We start from the raw sequence: 18,589 nt of genomic DNA on the forward strand, positions 1-18,589 counted from the left end.
ATATGGGAACAATCACCACCGCCTAGACAAAGCCTTTTAAGGAAAGCTAATATTTAAATTCCTTAAATAACTTTAGGTCAACCAAAAGGAGCAATCAAATCACAAGGAAAAGAAAAATAAAAGAACACAACATCGAAAACTAATTCGAAATACTAGAATCGCGTGCCTCTTGTATTTGGTATTTTTACAAAGAAATAAAACTAGTATGATGTGGAAATTAAATACTAGTATACCTTTTCTTTGGCAAGCAAAAACCTCTAGATCTTCTACCGTATTCCTCTTCTAACCTCGGACGTTGTGCGGGCAACGATCTTCCGAGATGAGAAACCACCAAAGCACCTTCTTCTCCTCCTTGCAAGGTTCGGCCACAACAAGAGTACCTCCAAGGGATGCAAGCTTTCTCTCCTTCTTCTCCAAGCTAGAATTCGGCCACCACTTGATCTCCAAGAGAGAAGAGAGTTTCGGCCACAAGGATGGAGAGAAGAGAAAGGGAAGAGCCGGCCACACCAAGGAAGAAAAGAGGGAGAAAATAATAGAGGTTGTTCACCTTGAAGGCACCCAAAACTCCCTCTTTTATAATCCTTTAGCCTTAGCAAATAAGGAAAATATAATAAAAACTTCCTTAACTCTATTGCCATTGAAAAGGAAAATTTTAATTAATTAAAATTAAAATCCTCTTCTTAGTGTTTATGACTGACCACACCAAGGAAGCAAACAAGGCAATTTTCAATCAACCAATTAAAATTCCTTATTTGTCTTCGGAAATTTTAAAAAATAAAATTTTCTTTTAAAATCCCTTCATGGTTGATAAAAAGAAATTTCTATAATTTTAATTTTTCAATATGTGAATAATTTACAAAGAAAAAAAATAAAATATCCTTCCAATCTACAAATAAGGAAAGAGATTTAATCTCTTTCTTTAATCTTTTGTAGAAACTTATAAAAGAGATATTTTAATTTTTAATCTCTCCAATAAATTATATCTTCCACATAAGAAAATTTTAAAATTAAAATTCTTTTCTAATTTAATAGGGTCGGCCACCTAAGCTTGGGTTCAAGCTAGGGCCGGCCACCCATGGACCAAGGTTTGGCCGGCCCTAGCTTAGTTCTCAAGCTAGCCTGGCCGGCCCCTAAACCATGGGTATGAAGGTGGGTATAGTACTCTATAACTAAGAGGCTACGATAGGGATCGAGAGGAAGAATTGATTTTGGTCTCCCGATAAAATTAAGCATCCCGTGTTCGCCCCGAATACACAACTTAATTTTATCAATAATAATTCATTCCACTACAGAACTATCATTGAACTACCGCACCAATCCTAAATTATATTTTTGGGCTCCTTCTTATTATGAGTGTGTTAGTCTCCCAGTGTTTAAGATGTTGAATATCCACTAATTAAGTGAGTTACTGACAACTCATTTAATTAATATCTTTGTCCACGAATAGTACCACTCAACCTTATCGTCATGTCGGACTAAGTCCACCTGCGGGGTTTAACATGACAATCCTTATGAGCTCCTCTTGGGGACATTATCAACCTAGATCACTAGGACACAGTTTCCTTTTATAATCAACAACACACACTATAAGTGATATCATTTCCCAACTTATCGGGCTTATTGATTTATCGAACTAAATCTCACCCATTGATAAATTAAAGAAATAAATATCAAATATATGTGCTTGTTATTATATTAGGATTAAGAGCACACACTTCCATAATAACTGAGGTCTTTGTTTCTTTATAAAGTCAGTATAAAAGAAATGACCTCTAATGGTCCTACTCAATACACTCTAAGTGTACTAGTGTAATTATATAGTTAAGATAAACTAATTCCTAATTACACTACGACCTTCCAATGGTTTGTTCTTTTCCATTTTGGTTGTGAGCTACTATTTATAATTTATAAGGTACTGATAACATTATCTTCTGTATGTGACACCACATACTATGTTATTTACAATATAAATTAATTGAACAACTACAAACAAATGTAGATAATTTAACCAAATGTGATTCTTTATAAATGTTTACAAAAGCTTAGGCTTTCAGTATACACTCTAACAATCTCCCACTTATATTAATGACTAAGCTACCATATCTGCTGCCATACATCTTATTCTCATTCCCCCACATGCCGATCGAAAGCTTTTGCTGGAAGGGCCTTAGTGAAAGGATCTGCCAGGTTATCTGCTGATGCAATCTTGGCGATGACAACTTCTCGCTTCACGATATCTCATATCAGGTGGTACTTGCGCTCTATATGTTTACTTGCCTTATGAGCTCGTGGCTCCTTCGAGTTTGCAACTGCACCGCTATTATCACAATAAATTGTGATGATTTTGGGCAAACCAGGAATCACATCTAAGTCCATTAGAAAGTTCTTGAGCCATACTGCTTCTTTAGCTGTCTCAGAGGCTGCTACATACTCAGCTTCCATGGTTGAGTCCGAAACGCATTTCTGCTTAACACTCCTCCATGCAATGGCTCCACCTCCTAAAGTAAACACATAGCTTGATGTAGACTTACTGTTGTCCCTATCTGATTGGAAATCTGAATTCGTATAACCCACAGGGAGCAAATCGTCTGCTTGGTAAACTAGCATATAATCTCTAGTCCTTCTCAGGTACTTTAATATATGCTTTACCGCAGTCCAATGTCCTTGTCCAGGTTTACTCTGATATCTGCTAACCATGCCCACGGCAAAACAAATATCAGGTCTCGTACACAGCATTGCATACATAAGACTTCCTACAGCCGAAGCATAAGGAACTGCTTTCATGTCCTCTATCTCCTTTGATGTCTTCGGAGACATCTCTTTAGATAGAGCTACTCCATGCCTAAAAGGTAAGAAACCCTTCTTGGAATTCTGCATGCTAAAACGAGCAAGGATTGTATCTATATATGAAGCTTGAGACAGACACAACATTCTTTTCTTGCGATCCCTTATAACATTGATCCCAAGAATGTGTGCACAATCTCCTAAGTGCTTCATATCAAATTGTTTGGACAACCACACCCTTACGTTCGATAATACCTTGACATTGTTGCCAATTAACAAAATATCATCTACGTATAGTACAAGAAATACCACCACGTTTCCGTTACACTTCTTGTATACACAAGACTCATCCAGACACTGAATAAATCCATATGACTGGATTACTTCATTAAATCGGATGCTCCAAGACCTTGAAGCTTGCTTCAGTCCATAAATGGACCGATTGAGCTTGCACACTAGATGCTCTTTGCCTTTTTCAATGAACTCTTCTGGTTGCTTCATATGGATGTTCTCTTCAAGACTTCCATTAAGAAAAGCTGTCTTGACATCCATTTGCCAAATCTCATAATCCATATGAGCAGCAATGGATAAGAGTACCCGGATAGACTTAAGCATGGCTACCGGTGAAAAGGTCTCCTCATAATCGATTCCCTCTTTCTGAGTGTACCCTTTCGCAACAAGCCTAGCTTTGAAGGTTTCTACCTTCCCGTCTGTCCCTCTTTTCCTTTTGTAGATCCACTTGCATCCAACAGCTTTTACACCATCAGGTGGTAAAACAAGCTCCCAGACTTTATTAGAGTACATAGACTCTATTTCAGAATTTATTGCCTTTTGCCAAGATACTGCATCTATATCTTGTAGTGTTTCGTCATATGTTTGGTGATCGGGTTCATGTTTACCCGGGATCAAGTACGAAGACTCTCCCAAAAACATGAATCTCTCAGGTTCCCTCACAACTCTCCCACTACGACGAGGCACCGTCTGTGGTTGTGTATCATGTGTGACACGTGTTGCAGTCTCTTGTGGTACTTCATCTTGTACTGTTGGTACTAAAGTAGACGTGTCCTCTCTAAGTTCTTCTAAAACAACTTTGCTACTGGGCTTGTGATCCATTATAAAGTCTTCTTCTAAAAACTGGGCATTGGTGCTAACAATGACCTTCTGTTCTTTAGGACTATAAAATAAACCACCTTTCGTTCCTCTGGGATAACCCACAAACACGAGAACTTCTGTACGAGATTCTGACTTATCAGCATCTAGTTTCAGCACATGTGCTGGACTACCCCAAATCTGAATATGTCTTAGACTGGGTTTTCGCCCATTCCATAATTCTGTGGGAGTAGAAGATACTGATTTAGAAGATACTAAGTTCAGAATGTGCGCTGCCATTTCCAGAGCGTATCCCCAAAACGAATTTGGTAATTCTGAATAACTCATCATCGATCTAACCATCTCCATAAGAGTCATATTCCTTCGTTCTGCCACACCATTTTGTTGGGGTGTACCAGGTGTAGATAATTGGGATTTGAATCCCGGCCTCTGATAAGTAATTCCTAAACTCTCCTAAGAGGTATTCACTACCACGATCAGACCGTAGTGTCTTGATACTTTTACCTACTCGTTTCTCCACATCTGTCTTGTACTCTTTGAACTTATCAAAGCACTCGGACTTGCGGCGCATTAAGTAAATGTATCCGTATCTTGAATAATCGTCTATAAAAGAGACAAGATATTCAAAATCACCTCTCACCTGGATAGACATAGGACCACACAAATCAGAATGAACCAATTCTAACACTTCTTTGGCTCTATACCCCTTGGCCTTAAAAGACCTCTTGGTCATTTTTCCTTCCAAGCAAGATTCACAAGTTGGAAAATTTTCCAACTCTAATGAACCCAAGAGTCCATCGGCTATAAGCCTTTGAATCCTACTTAAGTTAATATGACCAAGCCTTAGATGCCAAAGATATGCTTGGTTCATTTCCGAAGGTTGTTTTCTCTTATTAGTATTAGAAGATGTGTTATAAATTTTCATATTTTACTTTATGGGAGAAATTAGATTTAAAGTATATAAATTGCCAACTAATGCACCAGAACAGATAATCACTTTATTTCTCTTTATAACTACATTGTTATTAAAAGAAACAGAATATATATCCATCCAAAAACAGTTTAGAAACTGAAATTAAATTCTTTATAAAATTGGGTACATAAAGATAATTTCTTAAAACCAATTTTCTATTTCTATCAAAAGATAAGTAGACGTCTCCCACTGCAACAACCGCCACCTTAGTAGCATTGCCCATGTAGACGGTTATCTCCCCTTCATATAGTCGTCGGGTTTCCTGGAACCCCTGCAAAGAATTGCAGACATGATCAGTGGCTCCCATATCTACACACCAGGTGCTAGTAGATAACACCGCTAAACATGTTTCAACAACCAGAGCATGAGATATACCTTTGTTGTTTTGATTCCTACGAGGACAGTCCGCCTTCCAATGCCCTGACTGCTTGCAGATGAAGCACTTGCCCTTCGGCTTCTTCACTCCAGCTTTAGGTCCTGTACTCTGAGATTTATTCACCTTCTTTGCTGAGCTTACTTATTTCTTCTTCTTCGTTCCTTTCAGTTTAGAAGTAGAACCATTTTCAGCATAGTGAATATGAGAATTGTGACGGAACAAACCTTCTGCTGCCTGAAGTTCTGTCAATAGTTTCGCCAATGAATATACCCTTTTATTCATATTGTAATTCAGGTGGAATTGCTCAAAACTTCTAGGTAGCGTTTGGAGGATCATATCGATCTGAGTTTCCCCATCAATTTCTTCTCCAAGGATTTGTATTTCATTCAGATAGGCCATCATCTTTAGGATATGATCCCTCACAGGAGTACCCTCTTGCATGGTGGCCGTCATTATCTTTCTCATGGCTTCTTGCCTAGAGGCCCAATCCTGGTGACCAAAGAGTTCCTTGAGATTATTCATAATATCATAGACTAGCTGTTGGTAAATCTTGATGCTAATGTTGCAATACATTTGACATTGAAGCTAAAATGTAACATCGCGCCATCTCATCTGCTTTTACCCATTTCCTATGATACTCAATCTTCTCTTGGGTAGATTCACCATTGGGTGTATCAGGGCAAGGCTCAGTCAGTACAAACTTATAGCTTTCAGCAGTTAGAACAATGTCCAGGTTCCTTTTCCAATCTATGTAGATAGGACCAGTAAGTCTGTTCTCTTTTAGTATGATGATCAGTGGGTTGAAAGTCATCCTAAGAATCACAAATAACTTTTGGTCAGAACTCTAAATTTAGAATAATATTGATTCCTCAAACAATACTATTTTAAATTAACCAACACCTCAAAATACCGTGAATTTTGTATGTCACGATAGTGTGGATGTATACAAATTCAATATTTGTAAAAGGAGGGTTTAACCCATTAATTTTATTATCTTGTCAATCTTACTTCTTGACAAATAAAATTAATAGTTGGTTTCCTTTGGTCACACGAATAATAGCAGTGACTCCGATGGGGAGGATACTATTAGACGTGCCTAAGTGTATATCATTACTTAACACTAAGTCCATTAATAAGATTGTGCCCCTTCCGATGGGGAAGATCACACGCTCTTAATTAACTTCCTATAGTCATCCAAAATGGAAGTTTAATCTAGTGATCCACAAACAAGCTCATCCGATATGGAGGAAGGCACTCAGAGCCAACGCGCAAGCTTGTTGCATCACTTATAAACCAGTAATGGAGACCGTGGAATTTATTTAAAAAATAAATCCCTCTCCCACTTAGTTATTTAAAGTGAGGAATTTTGACTATGCTAGCCTACTTAACATGCATACTAACAAGCACACACAACACAGCATAAAAAGCAATAAATAGAAAAACTATTTTTCAACTATTATGGCTTTTATCTATTCTTGTCCTCCGTATGTCGCCAACCCTAGCTGCTGCCATCTTTAGCCACTGCCACCGGGTCTAGTTGTCGCATCCATCTTGCTCCTTGTTCCGCTGCGCCTCTGGTCCTCAAAAGGTTCCACGCCTTGCAAGATTCGATCCGCGACATAAATAGAATTTTACATTTTTTGATCCTATATTCCTCGAAGGAATGTACATGTAAACTAGATCGAACATAAAATAAAATTTACATCCATCGATCCTATATTCCATAAAAGGAATGTACATGTAACTAGATCAAAAAAAAATCCTAATAAAACTAAATACAACTCCTGCTGTATTTTATAATACAATCATGCACACACAATAAAATGTCCTTGACATGTCCAAGGGTCCAATCACACACACAATATCTATAAGCCATAATAGTTGGATCCTGCATCCACAAAGTTAGCACATCCTACTATTATCCTGCCTAAATTATGTATGACATGTGCATAATTAAACTAATACCAAATACACAGAGGCAAAACCCTAGCTCTGATACCAATTATTGGTTGCTACTCGGAAAACCTAACGGTTCCACTAGACAAAAATTTTGTACAAAGGTCTGAACCTTTTCCTAGCTACCATGTGTTCTTTTAAATTAAACTCGGATCGCCTGCGGAACTTAACACGTTTGATCCTAAGTTTAATTTATTTATTCTTTTAGGTTTAGACTTGGATCTCCTGCGGAACTTAACACGTTCGATCCAAATCACCTAGGTTATTAATTCCATTAAATATTAATTTCCAAAATTGGCTTCCAGGACTGCATGTCAAGGCACATGACCTTCTTGGATATGGGAACAACCACCACTGCCTAGACAAAGCCTTTTAAGGAAAGCTAATATTTAATTTCCTTAAATAACTTTAGGTCAACCAAAAGGAGCAATCAAATCAAAAGGAAAAGAAAAATAAAAGAACACAACATCGAAAACTAATTCGAAATACTAGAATCACGTGCCTCTTGTATTTGGTATTTTTACAAAGAAATAAAACTAGTATGATGTGAAAATTAAATACTAGTATACCTTTTCTTTGGCAAGCAAAAACCTCTAGGTCTTCTACCGTATTCCTCTTCTAACCTCGGACGTTGTGTGGGCAACGATCTTCCAAGATGAGAAACCACCAAAGCACCTTCTTCTCCTCCTTGCAAGGTTCGGCCACAACAAGAGCACCTCTAAGGATGTAGAGATTCAACCACCACCAATGCTCCAAGGGATGCAAGCTTTCTATCCTTCTTCTCCAAGCTAGAATCCGGCCACCAATTGAACTCCAAGAGAGAAGAGAGTTTCAGCCACAAGGATGGAGAGAAGAGAAAGGGAAGAGCCGACCACACCAAGGAAGAAAAGAGGGAGAAAATAATAGAAGTTGTTCACCTTGAAGGCACCCAAAACCCCCTCTTTTATAATCCTTTAGCCTTGGCAAATAAGGAAATTTTAATAAAAACTTCCTTAACTCTATTGCCATTGAAAAGGAAAATTTTAATTAATTAAAATTAAAATCCTCTTCTTAGTGTTTATGGCCGGCCAGACCAAGGAAGCAAACAAGACAATTTTCAATCAACCAATTAAAATTCCTTATTTGTCTTCGAAAATTTTAAAAAATAAAATTTCCTTTTAAAATCCCTTCATGGTTGATAAAAAGAAATTTCTATAATTTTAATTTTTCAACATGTGAATAATTTACAAAGAAGAAAAATAAAATATCCTTCCAATCTACAAATAAGGAAAGAGATTTAATCTCTTTCTTTAATCTTTTGTAGAAACTTATAAAAGAGATATTTTAATTTTTAATCTCTCCAATAAATTATATCTTCCACATAAGAAAAATTTAAAATTAAAATTCTTTTCTAATTTAATAGGGTCGGCCACCTAAGCTTGGGTTCAAGCTAGGGTCGGCCACCCATGGACCAAGGTTTGGCCGGCCCTAGCTTGGTTCTCAAGCTAGTTTGGCCAACCCCTACACCATGGGTATGAAGGTGGGTATAGGTGGGTATAGTACTTTATAACTAAGAGGCTATGATAGGGACCGAGAGGAGGAATTGGTTTTGGTCTCCCGATAAAATTAAGCATCCCGTGTTCGCCCCGAACACACAACTTAATTTTATCAATAATAATTCATTCCACTACAGAACTATTATTGAACTACCGCACCAATCCCAAAATATATTTTTGGGCTCCTTCTTATTATGAGTGTGTTAGTCTCCCAGTGTTTAAGATGTCGAATATCCACTAATTAAGTGAGTTACTGACAACTCATTTAATTAATATCTTTGTCCACGAATAGTACCACTCAACCTTATCGTCATGTCGGACTAAGTCCACCTGCAGGGTTTAACATGACAATCCTTATGAGCTCCTCTTGGGGACATTATCAACCTAGATCACTAGGACACAGTTTCCTTTTATAATCAACAACACACACTATAAGTGATATCATTTCTCAACTTATCGGGTTTATTGATTTATCGAACTAAATCTCACCCATTGATAAATTAAAGAAATAAATATCAAATATATGTGCTTGTTATTATATTAGGATTAAGAGCACACACTTCCATAATAACTGAGGTCTTTGTTCCTTTATAAAGTCAGTATAAAAGAAACAACCTCTAATGGTCCTACTCAATACACTCTAAGTGTACTAGTGTAATTATATAATTAAGATAAACTAATTCCTAATTACACTACGACCTTCCAATGGTTTGTTCCTTTCCATTTTGGTCGTGAGCTACTGTTTATAATTTATAATGTACTGATAACATTATCTTCTGTATGTGACACCACATACTATGTTATCTACAATATAAATTAATTGAACAACTACAAACAAATGTAGATAATTTGACCAAATGTGATTCTTTATAAATGTTTACAAAAGCTTAGACTTTCAGTATACACTCTAACACATATGTTGCACGGCCTGAAGCCGTGGTTCTTGATGATGAGGTTGAGGACCCGTTCGAGATCCCCTAGGTGGAGGAGCGGGTAATGCTCAACACTCAGGCTCTAGAGTAGCAGCCAGTGCGATGACCTCCTTCTTCTGGGCTGCCTGCGCCTCTTCGACATTAATGAATTCAGTTGCTCGATCCAGCAAATGATCAAAGTTCCTTGGAGGCTCCTAACCAAGAAGCAGAAGAAGTCATTATCGGCGAGCCCTTGGGAAAAGGCACTCACCAAAATCTCGATGGTAGCTGCAGGGACATCTATGGCCACTTGGTTGAATTTTTTTCATGTAAGCACTAAGTGTTTCCTTGGACCCTTGTTTGAGTGAGAAAAGGCTCAAGGGAGTCTTTTGGTAGTGTCGTCTGCTGGCCAAGTGATGAAGGAAAGTCTTGTAAAAATCCTTAAATCTGTGAATGGATTCGGCCTATAATCACTTAAACCATCTTTGTGCCGAGCCGCCCAATATACTGAAGAACACTCGACACTTTATACCATCTGTAAATTGATGAAAGGGAGCAGCATGCTCAAATTTAAGGAGGTGATCCTCAAGGTCAGTTGACCCTGAGTATTCCCCTATCGCCAGGGGCTGATAATATTTTGGCAACTTGTGCCCTAGCATCCCTTGAGAGAATGTGGTGCTAATCTTGTTGGGAGAGTTGCAAGTTGCTGGGCTTTTTCCCTTACATCCGTCTCAGACGGGTGCTTCCCCAGAAGATTCCTGAGGTAGTCCTTCTTAGCCCATATACCCAGGCGGTGTGTGGAAGAGTGTCTGATGACACACGATTAGGGAGTGAGGCGCAGGAGGTAGATGGGCTAGTGGAACGAAAGGGGATCCGAGCCGGCCATCGGGCCTCCCTCTTGAGCTCCTCTTTCCCTTTGGTGTGTTGTCGTCGAAGCGTTGGGATTGGGTGGCAGAGTGCCACCGACAACTGCTTGTTGTTATTGTTGCACTAGTTTCTGTGCTCAAACGTTGATGAGCATCTCTAGATCCTCTTACATTAAGGTGATGGTGGTGAGTCGTCCAGCTTCTTCCATCTCTGATTTTCATATTTAGACGAAAGTTTCCACAGACAACGCCAAATTTAATCATGTCTGAAAACTACAGAGATGGCGCGTTGGGTACGATGGTTTGATGGTTGAATGAGAGAAGACTTACTACTCCACAAAGAAACTTCCTTTTGATCCTGCGTATACGGAGACGAGCCAACAAAATGTCAGCGTCTAGAAACTAGGGGGAGTCCTTGGCAAGACCCTCCGATGCTCAAGTTAGTACAAGTCTAGATAATTGGATGAAGAACAGTAATGAATGTGTGCGCGAGAGTAGAGTTAAGATGTTTAGAGAACGTACCTTCCCAACAAAAAGAACCCCTTTTATATACCACCTCTCATAACCTCCGCAATCATGGGGTGGCAAAGTGTGTCAGAAGTTGTTAGGTAAAGAAAAATCTACAACTTAGACAATGTGCAATAATTGTCCGAGGAATCTTCCATTTACCCACATGTATACCTCTTTTGTCGTTTATAACTTATGTCGTTGCTAAGGTTGTTGAAAGAATATGCTGTCATAAGTGCTCTACTGATGGGAAATATGATGATCCCTAAAAAAGGTTCCAGAAGAATATTGTTTGACACATAGTTGTTAATTTGATAGGTTATTAGGATTCTCTGCTCATGTTGTTGACTGAGTATATCCCAATCGACCCATAAGGCCGATCGTCTTTATGCATGTCCTCATATTGCGCTGATTTGTTATGTATTAAAGACTATTTGAAAATCTATTCAAGAAGCTGGATGGCACATTGTACCTGCTAGAAATCTCTTTGGGAATCAATATGAAGCTAAGTACTTTAGGCTCAACCGGCCTTTTGTTCGACCGTGCATATAAATCCGCCCTATTAATGATTGAATGGTTACACAGACATATTGTCGTGTGGAGATTCACAAACGATCAGTGATAAGGTCGGCCAAGCATACATAGAGAGACTCTTACAGAGTATGGAGTTTGACCTTTCTCATGACTAATCAATCCCTCCGGTCGACCCATAAGGATGGTCATCCTTAAACTTGGCTGGCTATCGAATGATCGGACATGATGTCTTACCATTTCAAGAATAAAGCATTAAACCCCTTATGCTCAACCAACTTAAGGGTCGGTCGACCTTTTTCTGGCCGACTAAGTCTTGGCACTACTCGAGCGACCAAGTCAAGTGAGGAATGTTCTCTACTTTTGACTTTGACTACCACTTCATCCTGACCTTAACTGTCACATTATCTCTTGGGTCCGCTCGTTACATCCCTATATCAATAATCATAGGTAACAAGTCGAGAAAAGGACAGTTCTACTAACCAGTTAGCTGCTGCGATAAGTAAATAGTTCCAGCATAAATATTGTAACAAGTTCAAGGAAATTTTCTACAACGTAGAAGCTTGCTTGATCTTTACTCTCAACATAACAGAACATTCGATATAGAATAATTTAGCATCTATTTTTATTGCCATGAGGCTAAAGGCCAGTAGCTGTAAGTTATCAATGTCCACTCCATGGCATATACATCTTCAAATGATCAACAATTGAAGTGACGCTGCTACTAACTCGGCTGCAAGTATCGACCGTGTTTATTCCCAGTAACGTTCTCTTGATGGCATAGATTTTATTCAGAATTTTTGCAACTTAATTCCGGGTTCCAGAGGAATTATCAACATAGCTAACTAGGTAATCTGGCTTCCCTTTCAGGCTCGGATAGACTGTAGTCTCATACTTGCCGCTCCATCTGCAAAATGAAGCATCAGGAACCGGGGAACTGCATAAAGGACTTGTGATTAAGGATGTAAAAGATGCTAACCTGCTTGCTTCATCACCGGGTATCTGCAATTCTAGTTCATCTTGAAATGGTTTAAAACAAAGGTCTACCTTGTCAGTGCTCACTCCTTGTAGGTTCGATGGTTCCCACTAAAATTTCATGTTAAAACACCAGTATGATGCACCATATAACATAAAAGAAAAGCAAAAGAAGACAGATAAAGTAGACATCCATGATTACCTTGGGGGAATTGTCCTTATCAATGTTAAGAGCTCGGATGCCCTAATAATGTGAAACATGAACAAAGGGTTAAAAACCAAAATCAAATGTCAGTGCTGCTTCAAGCATATAGAGACTCAAGAAAATTTTCATAGCTGCCAATCTGACTGAATAAGGGTGTTTATGCACAAATTTTGACGGATATGCACATTAGTACAGAAACACAGTTGCTTGAAAAACATAGCAATTAAGTGGTTATCTTGTATGATTTATAGTTTCAGAAATTGGAAAATTTTATCCAACTGTTTCCCAAAATAAGTAGCCCTGAGGTTACTCTCTTTCCTCTTTACAGATAGTATGAGAAATTTAAATCAAAATGAAATGAAGAAAAATTCTCACTGCAACAATATGTTTTCCAGTTACCTCATATATGTCAGTAGAAATGACTGATCTGAGCAGATTCATGGTAAGCCTGAATTCCTTCTTCAGACATTCAGCTAATGTTTGTTTTCTTCCTTCTCGAATCTGCAAGCAAGACTATGTTAGCAAACACTACCTGTTGTTCAGCAGATGAAACAGCAAATCTTCTGCGAATGAAGTCATTTTGGACATAAATAGCAGAAAAGAAAGGGGGTGACAATCAATTATCTGTGACATGGGTTTTAGTAGAAAGACACCATACAAACACCACCTGCTGTTCAGCAGATGAAACAGCAAATCTTCTGAGAATGAAGTCATTTTGGACAAAAATAGCAGAAAAGAAAGGGGGTGACAATCAATTATCTGTGACATGGGTTTTAGTAGAAAGACATCATACCTTTACCACAAATTCATAAATAAAATTTGCAGAATATTATGGAGGTACCGCAAAGGTCTGAGTTTCATAATTTTCTCATGCAAAAACTCAACCCTAAGCTAATAGACTACCTAGCATTTCAAGACACAGACAACAGAGAAGCTAGTTCTGTGTGCTCAAGTGCATGGATCTTATCTTACCATTGAACTCTACGCTAGACTATATTGGTGAAAGTGATCATATCTTTTTAAATCACTTAATTCTTTCAAGGGTAAAATATATGTTCTCCTTGTAATTTATGGTATTCCATGTATCCTTCATTTTTTTCTAAGACGGCTGAGTCCACCCAATGACTTATTTAATCAAGGTATCCTTTGTATGTTAACACTATTAACTGTTGTTGATTAGTTGAGCATCCCAAATACACAAGTGTGCAACTTTTACACAGTTTTATTTATCTTTCTGTAGAGGAAAATTATTGTCACACTTTTAAAAAAGAATATGAGTATAGAAATCTTCGTCCAACTATCAAAGTAAGTTGCATTACGGATCTCAGTGTAATCTTCAATCCAGTTGGAGAGCTTCTCTTCAATCCTTTTAGTATAGGAAAGATCCATTCATTTCCTGCCATGTTTGCTTCATCTTCCTGCAAAAAGAATAAAATAAGGTTCACTTAGACAATGATAAAATCTAAACAATTTTATACTCATGCATGAAAATGTTATCTTATTTAGAACACAAAAGATTAGCATCCCAATGAAAGTTTGCATCCCAGAGGTTTAAATTTTCCTGTACCAATACTAGCCTTCTTCCTTCTGTCTTAAATAATTATAGTCCAGTGAACCATAAATCACAATAAATTAACTATAATGCAGATCTAAAGCTCATTGCTCTTCCACTCTTAACGAGTATAGGTTAAACAGCTATGATTCAGCATCACAACAAAAGCAGACTTGTATTAATCAGGCATTCTAAGCTACACATAGTGTACATGTACTATTAGGTTGAAGAACAAACAAATTTCAAATGGTTATTGAAAATCCTAAAATCAGTAATAGCATCCTGCTGGTTAAGAAACCCAAGAAAGGAGCCAGAGAAAATGGATTATGCATGCAACAACATTGCTACCTCAGTTGGCATAAATGAAAATTAACAGGAACTGTCTTACATATGCTGTCCATTTAACAAAGGCAAGCTCAATATCAATATTCACAACAAAATGTTAAACAATGCTTTTACTGCCAGCCAATCTGAGATTCTGATTTCTGACCACTTTACAATAATATTGACACATACGAGCTAAATATACCCTCAATAACAAATTTTGTTGTTCCAATATTGATGTCATACCAAAATTAAGATGTCTGCCAAAAATGTTTTCCCAACACTGTGGATAGTGTAATAATTCAGTTTACTTGGCGTTGGGTATAAGTATCTAACATTGGTGTGTGTGGTCCTTAAGTGTTCAACATTATTGTTTCTAAATTTTTTTGCATGCAAACAATAGGGATGTCCGTTATCAACTCAGAGTGTCAATGTCTAACATGATTACAAAGGGGTAGATGAGAGTCAAGTATATATAGCTCCTTACTGCTCCTAGAAATATAGCAAAATGGAAAGAGGACAATGTATATGGCATTGCCATTTTTCCTTAACCTGCACAAAAAAAAGGAACCATTGCATTATAGCTGTTGTACTAATCTTCAGAAGATTGTCTTAGAGTTTGAAACCTGTCTGAAAACCTCATTAGACAATAGTAGTCTCTTGAAACCATATTTATAATCTGTATCGTCCATAGTGGAGTTAGTAGTACTTTCCAATAAAAATTCCAAAATTTCAGTCCAACGTATTTGTGATATAGAAGAATTAGTTACCACATTAAGTGGGTAAATGAGTATCAATGTCAAGCTTGAAAATAGAGGTGCCAATGCCTCAGATTAGTGGTTCCTTTTTTTCTGATGAAATAAAAAAGAAGTTCTAGGTAGATGCGTGTGTTGCTTCTAGGACAATAGTGAATAAGCCCCCACCCTCCATAAATGTCTTTATCTAATTAGAGGCAAACAACTCATAAAACTTTCGGCTTCAATTTTGATTTGCTGCTTTCAATCTCACTAGTGCAAAATGATGGGGAGCTAAATGCCACCAGATATTTTGGAGAAAAGATTCAGATTATCCTGATCTTTTCCACTCCAGACTTTAATACTCACAATCTGTTGTCATGTTTCTACCCACGCTGCATCAATATAAACACTTTCTACAAGTGCACTAGCTGACGCTTTCCTCTGAAAAATTGATGGGAAATATGCTTGCAATGGGAGGTGAAAAAGAATCCGAACTCTAGTGGGGTGAACTAATACTTATTGCAAAATGGTGGAAAATTCAAAATTTCATTTTCTAGAGACATACTTATCAAATAGGACAAGAGAATGTTTCATATGGATTATGAAGAAATTGATATATCATTGAAGTATGTGAGAAAATCTACTAATTTTAAGACAGCAAAGAAACACAGATTATGCTAAAGCTATCTCTATAAAACTTAAAAAAGATAATTAAAACAATTGTGGACTTTATAAGAATATGATATGCCACAGAACATACCCAGTATCAACTGTATTCTAACCAAGCAAGAGAACAGGACACTATCTTGAACAGTAATGCAAATTGAGAACGAGAATCAAAAGGAATGACAGTATTTAGATTGGAATTTATCAAAGACATGAAGATCAGGGTATCAGTGCTTATCCGTAAATAATGAATAGCTTCAAAACTCACAAATAATTTGATGATCTCCTCCACAGACTCCCCACAAAAGCATTTGTCAATTGTTGGCAGCCTGAAAAAGCACATTCCTAACAGTTTTTTTTCTATATATACAATTTTATTTTCCAAGACTAGGAAATATTGCACCATTAGGAATGTAAGATCTGGTGTTGTTTACCTATTTAAGATGCTTTCTTCATCAGGTTGGACATCCAATGAGAACTTTTCAATTACTGATCTAATAGAATTCTCATCATTCATGCTCAAATCCAACAAAGCACTCTCAAGTTCTCGCAATTTCTGCATTTAACATTACCAAAATAAGAGGAAAAACTCCCTTACGTAATCTTTATCTGAATAAGTGGTGCTGGTTGTTTAATAGACACCAATTACAGGTTCGAAGATAATACAATCAGCGGAAGGAAAAGATGGAAGAATGAATGGAAAAACTAACTTGACCCGTCTGATACAAAGTTTTGACCTTGCATATCCATACAGAGAGGAATAGGAATCAGTTCTTGAACAAACCTCAGATGGAACAAAATGCGTTGCAAGTTCTGCAGCAACCATCTCCTTCCCATTCAACCTTGAACCAGTTAATGCTAAGAACTCCCCTATAAATCCAGCCAAGAACCAAAAAGCTAATGTGTCATGTACTAAAAGCCAAAGGCTAAGGCAAAATACAGCAATTTTTCAGTTGTGGTTTCCATGAACAAAACCATAGAAACTTGTTAGTTTCATTGAGAAACATTGTCCACAATTACACTCACCAAAGTATCCTGGAAGGCGTGGAAGGATATAAGAGAAGCTGCAATCAGGGTGTAGTCCGATACTTGCCTCGGGCATTCCAAAAATCTAGTGAGCAAAAAGCATTAAGAGCTCTGTTGTATGTTAGATGAAGTTTCCTATGTGGGCATCATAAAAAGACAATATATGAAGCATCATAAATTTATTTTTAAGAATCACTACAAGGAAACTAGAAAACGCACAGTTTTCTCTGTTACTATAGAAAATTTTGCAGGGACAACCAAAGCAGAACCTCCACCCATGACTATTCCATTAGTGAGGGCAACCTGAGATACATAAGAAACTCCATTTGGGTATTGAGACAACATTACTAGAACAGAAACCTTTAATATTCAAAATAAAGATAACTACCGTGGGCTTTTTATACGTATGAAGGTGATAACACAGCCAGTACATTCTGTAAACGACCTCAAGGCAAGAATCATCTTCCAAAAATATCACCATTTTTAGACAACAACAGGAAAAAAAAACATGAAAGGTCGCACAGAATGCAACGTAAGCTCTTGTTTCCTTTACAATTCCCAACCTTTTCTCCCTTGGTAGAACACCTTCAAATCCCCACCGGCAGAGAAGGCACGACCCTCCCCCTATACAAAGAAAGAAACCAGATTACTGGCGACTCCAAAGGAGAAGGGAACTTCCGAAACTAGGTTTCCCGGAAAAAAAATCCAACCTTGAAAATAACTAGCTTGGCATCATCATCCTTCTCCCATTTCTCAAGGAACTGGGCCAGGAGAATAACCTGACACAAAAATACGCCTTTTATCAATCCTTGAAAAATGGAAAACCACATCAAAACGTAAGAGAGTCCATGTCCGCGAACTTACTACTCCAGGAGAGATGACATTGAGCTGCCGTGGACGGTTCAAGGTGATCACCCTCACAATCCCTACCTCCGCTCCAAGAACTACCTGGTGAAATTATCGATTGATTGAGCCATGCCGGATCTGAGCGTGAGAATGGGAAAGGATCAATTTGATAACAAACATCGATCGCAAATTCCGGATGCCTACCTCATCCGAATTGCTGCAGTCTTGAGCCATGCTTCTGTAGTCGGAGCACAGGTGGATTGCAGATCGGAAGAGTGCATATTAAAAGATATGAAAAGGTGGAGAAGGGGGTTGTTGACTGACGGTGGTAGTTGGAGCTGACGGTGGTCGTTGGAGCGACACTTCTGAGGTCAGTAGCATGTGGATGGTAGGTCAAGAATAATAAACGCTCCTCCTTATTTAAAATTCGGTAATTTATCAAAGAGCGTGCAGTAAAAATCTAAATTTATTAAAAAGGTGCATTTTCTATTTCATCCTTATGATAATTTGATTTTTTTTATTATTTTTTTTTCTCCATTATTTTTCTCTTTCTTCTCTCTCTTCTTTTTTTTTATATCGACATGCAGAATATATGAATAACATTAGTCAATTTTTTAATAATATTTTAATATATTTTTTAATAATATTTTAATACATTTAAAGAAACAAAAATAAATAATGAATAACATATTTGAACTCATTGCAATTT

The 18,589-nt window shown here is 37.6% G+C and overlaps 1 protein-coding gene across 1 annotated transcript; it reads right to left on the reverse strand.

The window, feature by feature from the left end:
• Positions 1-12,043: 12,043 nt before the first annotated feature.
• LOC122001092 (3-hydroxyisobutyryl-CoA hydrolase-like protein 5) lies at positions 12,044-18,245 on the reverse strand. The gene is made up of 15 exons (XM_042555672.1): positions 18,085-18,245; positions 17,899-17,982; positions 17,745-17,813; positions 17,598-17,658; positions 17,423-17,496; positions 17,254-17,337; positions 17,035-17,119; positions 16,793-16,878; positions 16,443-16,564; positions 16,277-16,337; positions 14,049-14,147; positions 13,129-13,230; positions 12,727-12,768; positions 12,529-12,635; positions 12,044-12,456 (listed from the first exon to the last, which is right to left on the reverse strand). The coding sequence occupies exons 1-15, from the start codon at positions 18,112-18,114 to the stop codon at positions 12,357-12,359; spliced, it is 1,206 nt and encodes a 401-aa protein (XP_042411606.1). The 5' UTR covers positions 18,115-18,245; the 3' UTR covers positions 12,044-12,356.
• Between the last annotated feature and the right edge of the window lie 344 nt (positions 18,246-18,589).

The sequence above is a fragment of the Zingiber officinale genome, chromosome 7A (assembly GCF_018446385.1).
Source record: "Zingiber officinale cultivar Zhangliang chromosome 7A, Zo_v1.1, whole genome shotgun sequence".
NCBI lineage: Eukaryota > Viridiplantae > Streptophyta > Magnoliopsida > Zingiberales > Zingiberaceae > Zingiber > Zingiber officinale.